At 47.5% G+C, this 7,340-nt stretch overlaps 1 protein-coding gene across 2 annotated transcripts; it reads right to left on the bottom strand.

Annotated features, from left to right (window-relative positions):
- Positions 1–791: 791 nt before the first annotated feature.
- Positions 792–5,894, bottom strand: angel2 (angel homolog 2 (Drosophila)). 2 transcript variants are annotated; one of them, XM_028398171.1, is made up of 9 exons: positions 5,696–5,894; positions 3,633–4,429; positions 3,296–3,507; positions 3,126–3,195; positions 2,577–3,007; positions 2,364–2,499; positions 2,186–2,258; positions 1,935–2,065; positions 792–1,687 (listed from the first exon to the last, which is right to left on the bottom strand). In XM_028398171.1, the coding sequence occupies exons 2-9, from the start codon at positions 4,420–4,422 to the stop codon at positions 1,527–1,529; spliced, it is 2,004 nt and encodes a 667-aa protein (XP_028253972.1). In that variant the 5' UTR covers positions 4,423–4,429; positions 5,696–5,894; the 3' UTR covers positions 792–1,526. The 2 variants fall into 2 exon arrangements, with proteins under 2 accessions (XP_028253972.1, XP_028253971.1); XM_028398170.1 differs by lacking the exon at positions 5,696–5,894 and adding an exon at positions 4,823–4,969.
- Positions 5,895–7,340: the final 1,446 nt, after the last annotated feature.

Here is a 7,340-nt window from a genome sequence, read left to right as displayed (position 1 = left end):
TTCAGGAGAAACAGTGAACGTGACAGTTCTGTCGATGTCCGCCAGGATGGAACAGACCAGGAAAATAAATATATATTGTACGTCACCTAATACGTCACCTGACTTATAAATATAATGGTTATTTAAAGAATGCAGCATGACCGGCTGCGTTTGCTTTATTAATGTTTCACCATAAAACCTTTAATGAGCTATAAATAAATATAATAAATTATAACCGCTAACAACGGAGTTTGTTCCGCCGACTTCCTGGTCGCCAGAATGACCATATTTGGAACTAGAGGGCGGAGCTGGGAACCCGCGAGGGCGGAAGCAGCTAAACACGCGAACATACGGGGCTTGCTGCTAACACTGTTAGCTTCCTTAATACGCGCTGAACTTCATAGCAGCCAGTTTAAACCCCTTCATGTCTGCATTTGTCTGATATTTCAGAACCTTTCATTGATAATAATCCTACACACACTTAAAAATGTAACAAAATATTCACGATTTAACAAAAGAAAGTTAAGAAAGACCTTTGCGTCTCACATCAACCAGCAGTTCACACTCTGCTGCCACCTACAGGCCAAACCTCCAAGTGCAGGTTCCTCTGATCAGAGCAGATGGCAGATATGAAGCGTTCAGTGTTTTAATGTTACAGCCACACAGCGGGACTCTGAGCGGTGATAACAGTGCAGACATGTGGGACTGTGTGAGGACGCTGCAGAGGTTTGAGACACGGCCCCTCATGAGGAGACATCTGCAGCCTGAGACCCAGCCGAGCGGCTCGCTGCAGAACACAAACAGCCAACACGTAAAAATACAAACTTTTTATTTACAAACTGTAAACTGAGGCGCCTCTTCAAAAAACCTGAAGAATACATCCAGTCCTTATTTATTTTATGTACAAGTTTGAAATTAAGTCCAACAGATCCGCCCTTAGAACTGAGGACATCCTGTTTCACCTTTATCACAAAATTATTTCATCAAGTAAGACTCCACCGCAGCAGCATGAAGGCCGGAGACAGAAGCTGAGCTCTGGTGTTCTGAATTCTCAAAAACTCTGACTTTAAACTTCACATTATTATGAATAAAATCAGAATTCTTTGAGTCTGATTTATGAATAAAGTGGATAAAGAGTTAGAGAAGAGAATCTTTGTTAAAAACCTTATTAAACCTTAGAGCTCAGGTTTTCTGCAGCAGCCCAGAGCCCGGTCTGGTAGCAGCTCTGGTGTTCATTTAAAAATCAGATAGAAAATCCCTCCATAGATTCATTTCCTGAAAGAAAACAATAACCTGTAAAACTGTAAACATGGACGTCAGCTGTGTGTTAAGTCCGTCAAATGAAGAATCAATGAAACTTTAGTGAAGAAGACGACCAGGACGAGCAGCCAGTGATCGGCTGTCATGACGACGAGACATCGGCAACATTAAACTGATGGTTTTAACTTGAAGTGATGCTCCAGAAACACTGGATGAGTCCTGTTTCTCCTCCATGTTTTCTCCCTGAGCTCCCTGACCTCTGATCGGCCGTCGTCATGATGAGCCGGTCAGAGCAGACAGCGGAAGAAGGCGAGGAGAGGCAGGTGGTCGGATGAGTGGTGCTGATTGGGCAGCCCCTTGACTTCCTCCAGCTCTGCCTGGCCGACCAATGACAGCCTGCTCAGCAGCTGGAGGCCCCGCCCACCAGGAAGTGAGGGTGTGGTGGAACCTTTCAGAGGAGAACAGAAAAATCCAGAGTGTTCAGAGTGTGTGAGTGTGTGTGTGTGTGTGATTGTGTGTGTGTCAGTGTGTGTGTGTGATTGTGTGTGTGTCAGTGTGTGTGACTGTGTGTGTGTCAGTGTGTGTGTGTGTGTGACTGTGTGTGTGTGATTGTGTGTGTGTGTGTCAGTGTGTGTGATTGTGAGTGTGTGTGTGTGTGTGTGTGTGATTGTGTGAGTGTGTGTGTGTGTCAGTACCAGGACTGTACAGGATGTAGTCCACTGTCATGGCCGTGCGGGAGTGACAGGTGGTGATCTCAGGTCTCCCATCAGGCATCAGCTGGTGTCGATAAGACGACTGCAGCTTCAGGCTGTGCTCGAGTCGTGTTCTGCAGAGAAACACACACACACAGACAGATACACAGACAGACACAGACACACACAGACACACACACAGGGTTACAGAGTGCTGGAACTGCTGCTCAGAGAATGGAGGCTGGGGGACAGACCTGCTAAAAGCAGCAGCAGCAGCTTCAGCGGCGACGTCCTCCACAGTCAGATTAGAGATCGCTCCTTCAACAGCTGACAGACAGACACACAGACATGATGAGGATCAGCTGAACCTTTCCTCTGATAAAACATGATTACTGCTTCAGTGCTTGTGCAGCGGGGTGTCTGTCAGAGCACCTGTGGGGCTGCTGGGAGACAGCTCCGCTGTGGGTTTGTTGTCATACTGGCACTGACGGTTGATGCCCAAACGGGGAGACCAGATCGGAGACATGAGGAGCCGCTGACCCCTAGGGACACTCTCCTGACCCGACACCTGCACACAAGATAAAACAGTCACCGTCCCCGTCCCCGTCTGACCGTTGGACTACGAGGAGTCAGTCTGTGTCTCACCATGCTGATCTGCATTCCTCTGTAGTCCAGGCAGCCTTTAGTCAGGAAGCTGTAGAGCGGACTCTGCGGTGTGGAGTTGAAGTCTCCACACAGCACCACCGGGCAGGTGGAGCCGCCCGGCAGGCTGGACAGCCGGCTGATCTCAGCCAGCAGGATGGCCAGCTGGGCCAGTTTGATGTCTCCTCGCCGCGGGTTGTAGAGAAGGTGAGTGTTGGCGACGCAGATAAAGGAGGAGGGGTCTGATTGGCCGACTGAGTCTTTGGGTTGCAGCAGCAGGACCAATCCCACGTTGTCCCGGTCAAGGAGGGCGTCACCGGGCCGGAAGAACTCCACCGGATTGGAGGAGACGAGGGAGAAGCGAGAGTTTTTGAAGACGACAGCACAACCGTCTGGTTTCTTCCCCGTCCGCTTCTTATACTCACAATGGTAACCTAACACACACACACACACACACACACACACACACACACACACACACACACATTAAGTCTAAAACTCAAACTGGTCCTCACAAAGATACAAACACACACACAGGAACAGAATCAGTACCCAGTGACTGTAGTGCTGGTTTCATCTGGTTTTGGTAGTGATCTGCTTGGACCTCCTGAAGACACATGATCTATACAAAGAGAGTTTTCATTCACTTCTGTTCATTTCTCATCTATGTGAGTGAAAGTTACAGGTTTCCTCAAACTAAACACACTGTTCAAACTCCTCACGTCTGCGTTGTGCAGCTGGATCTCTTTCAGCAGGTGGGGCAGCCGGTAGTCCCAGGACAGGATGGCGGGGTCACAGTGTTGGTACAGGTAGGCGTTGTCCTGCAGCAGCTCCTGGGACAGGACGTTGTAGGACATCACTGAAAAGTCAAACACTGTGCTGACCCCTGGTGGCCGGGGTTCGGTACAGCAGGCCTCCCAGTGTCTCTGAAGAGCTGAGGAGAGGGGAGGAAGATTTACATTGACCCTGAATGGACTGAAGCGAGACCAGGTGCAGGATCAGACTGTATCTGAATCTGTGATGTTTTCTTAAAACACAACATTAAATGATGAAACTCACGTCTGACAGGCTGTGGGACTCCAGGCGGAGGAAGCTGTCTGTGAGCTCCAGTTGCCTGACCCGGGTTTGGGGGGCGAGTGGTGCTCTGAGGCTGTGAAGTGATCCTCGTCCAGGGCCCTGGAACACCTCCTTCATGTCTTATCTGATCTGCTGGCCCTCTGTTGTCCCTCTGAGGTCCCCTGAGCTCCTCGGCAGACCTCTCTTTGAACCAGGGGTTGGGTCTGTGGGCTGGATCCTGCTCAGGTCTGCCTGGATCTCTACGTCCTTCCCACTGATGTCCACCTCTCCTTTGATCCTCTCTACTCCGCTGTCTGTCTTTAGTCCGCTCTCCGTCTTTATCTCGACTTCCATCTTTGAATCGGTGGTTCAAACGATCCTTCCCAGGATCCGGGTGTTGCCTCCTAGCCCCTCCATCCTTGGCCATGCCTCCTTCTGCTCCTCTTCTGTGTCCTTCACTGCTCCCCTTCTCCTCTAAGCTCTTCCTTCGTTTGTACGGAGGCTCTTTGTCTCTGTCAGGACACTCCATCATGAGGCCTACGGACGCATGGAACGAGCGCCAACTGCCAAAGCTACCAGGGTTCAGAGACAGCGGCGTCCGAGAAGCAAAGGTGTGACGGGCTGACGGGCGGAGTCGAGGAGGCCAGGGTGGAAATCCCTGCACAGACCACCATGGATGAGGAACAGACATCAATCTGGGACGATAAGAGGAGGAAGAGCTACTCCTGAGGGAGGCCCGGGGGAGAGGGGGGAGGGAGGAGCTGAAGGAAGAGCTCAGCCAGCGAAGGAACATGGAGTGACTGGAGGGAGAGATGGAAGCAGATCAACATGTAGCACAAACACCAGAATTCTCCGGGTGTAGCTCCTCAGTTTCTGCGCCACAATAAACTTTTTGTGTGTCTTGCATCGTTGGTTCTGAGGACTTTAAGTTGTATCTGCTATTTGAATGACCACATATGAAACCAAACATCTAAACTGAACAGCCTGGAGTTTATATATATATAAACATATATAATTACAAAATACTGAATGTCAATGACACTTTATATGTGTGTTAAATCCTGTAAGAAACATGTCAGCGCTGCGTTCACGGTTCGCTCAGTGAACTGACGTTAGCCGTTTTTAGCATTTAGCTTTGTACACTCAGCAGTTTTTTTGTTATAACGCGCAGTAAGTCGCTGATTTTAACTTACTTCTCTCCATGGAGGGAAGAGACGCTGCTTATGTTTTCAACTAAAAGAAAACATTTAACTAACTTCCAGTAAACATCATCTAAGTTTTAACTGAAGTCTCATTTCAACCAAAACCCCAAACAAACTGCGGTCTAAGGCCTCAGAATATGACGTAGCACCTACGTATAAAATACGCGCGGACAGCAGTGCTGCCTTCACGTACTTTAATGTGAGTTTGTGTCTCTCTGGTCAGTTTAAGCCTACGTAAGTCGCCGGATATGAAAAGCAGTAATACTTTGTATTATTAAGAAGGATATTACAGGGGTAAAGACATGCTAACAGCATGCTAACAGCTACGTTACACACGTATAGTTCATGTTATAATTAGGCTACAATGAATTACATCAGCCTAAAACTACTTCGTTTATCAATGTTCCGAACCGGACAAAGTGTCACACGATCCTTATTTAACCTCGGTTTCAGCAGGTGGATCTATTTTGTTAACTATTGTGTCATTTAACGTGTCTTTATTCATTTTACTATGAGTATTCAATGTAGTTTAGAAAATTCCGATGACATTCAAATGCATCACATGGGCACTTGTAGTCTTTCTCCTTCCTATGCCACCATCGAATCACATGATGCGAACCCCGGAACGGACTACAGGCCGCTCGGTCCGGTCAGAAAAGTAGTCCGGCTGGAAACGTACCTCACAATCATTACATACACTTTCTTTTTTAATCGAGTGTGTCCCGAATTATCACGATTTATTCGCAGCGATGATCGATAAACCTGAAACCGTGACACAAACTCAACACAGCTGCGTTTTGTGTACGTTGAGCTGAAGGTGTTCAGAAAGAACGTCGGGCGAAACGAAGAGGTCATTGTACTTACGTAAAATCGAGCCTTCTCTCGAAAGCGAGGTGAAAAGAGCGGCGTGAAAAGGACGAAACGTCAGCTGCTGCTCTGACACACGGTGCCGGTAGAGACGCGGACAGTCAGCGGCGGACTCATGGGTGAACATCCGCTGTGAGGTTGCAGGAGTCCGGGGGGTCGGAGAGGAGAAGGGACTCGGTACACACTGTCTCCTACATCACCCCTCGCTCTCTCTCTCTCTGTGTGTGTGTGTGTTGATGACTATTTGCATAAAAACAGCAACAACAAAAACAACTAATTTTAATCCTAATAAATCTCAGCTGAGCACATTTTAAAATATATATATAAATGGAAGAAACCGGTCATTAGTATTTTTATGGTCATAATGAGAATAATTGATCTGTTTTATTGAGCTCTCCGCCTCAAACCTGATTCTAAATCCTGATTAAAGGACAACAACAGCAACAAAACACTCGGACAGCAGTGGGAACGGTGGTGTGCAGTAAAAGAAACACACATAATAATAACATTTAACATTTTAAAGGCTTTTTTTGTGACACTAAATGAGATCCATGTCAGTAAACTATTTATATGTGATGGATCCACTGTGTAACATGAGCTAATGTTAGTTAGCTTGACTGCTAACACATTCCTTGAGTTACATCATGAAGTAACCAATACCAGAGCTGCACATGTGGCTAAGCTAAAGCTAACAAAATACTGTCTGAGTGGATGAGCGTTAGCCTCTATTGTGTAGTTGTGTCTAGTTGTGTGTGTGTGTGTGTTGGAGCACAGTCTCTTCAATGAAATAGAAGCAGCCATTATAAAACCTTTATTCAGGAGTCAAACAGGATATCAAAACGATGCAGCTGAAGAAACACGTACAGAGGTTGTTGGTCAGTTCTAACATCAGTTGTTGTTTCGACCCTTTTGGAAGTTTGAAATGAAAAACCGAAGAAGGCCGTCACATGACCGCAAGGTCACAGTTCACCAGTGACAAAAATACCGCCCTCCGGTATGTGACCAACAAAAGGCCGGTTATTTTTAACCGTCCCCTCAGATTCTGGACACACACACACACACACACGCGACAAGTTTGTGTAGAAAAAAGTCTCACATGCTGAGCAGCACGTCGCAGCGGGCGATCAGCACGTCGCAGCTGCTTTGTTGAGGCATCAGAAATCTGCTGATCCACCGGAGGTGCGGATGCGATGGCGTGTGCTGCATTCATGCTGATGTCATCAGTACGTACACCTGTAGCCCTTTTCTGTCTCACAGGTTCTCAGTGTGTCATTATGAAGCAGGCCGCATGTTTTCTACACGAATGACGGACTGACACCTCAGAGGAAGTGCCTCAGTGGCGGGAAAAGACGTCATGTGACCGCTTCATATTGAATCTATTATAAACCACAGAAGTGTTGAGGCTTGAGTGTTGAGGGTGGATATTTCTGAACAGGCCTGAAAGCTGAGCAGCGGGGCTGAAGTATCAACACAACTAATCGGATTGGTAAAAATGTTTTTGCACTGCAGGAACAGGCCGATTTAACGGAGGCTGTATATTCACTGCTGGAACGTGCAGGAACTCCTACAAGCGGTGTGGACTGGGCTCCGTGCTAAATAGTTTCTTTTCCATTGCAGGAACTGCCATTCATCTGCAGGAACT

Source organism: Parambassis ranga, chromosome 24 (genome assembly GCF_900634625.1).
Source record: "Parambassis ranga chromosome 24, fParRan2.1, whole genome shotgun sequence".
Classification (NCBI taxonomy): domain Eukaryota; kingdom Metazoa; phylum Chordata; class Actinopteri; family Ambassidae; genus Parambassis; species Parambassis ranga.
The sequence above is the reverse complement of the archived record's forward strand: the minus strand, read 5'-3'. Positions and strand labels throughout refer to the sequence as shown.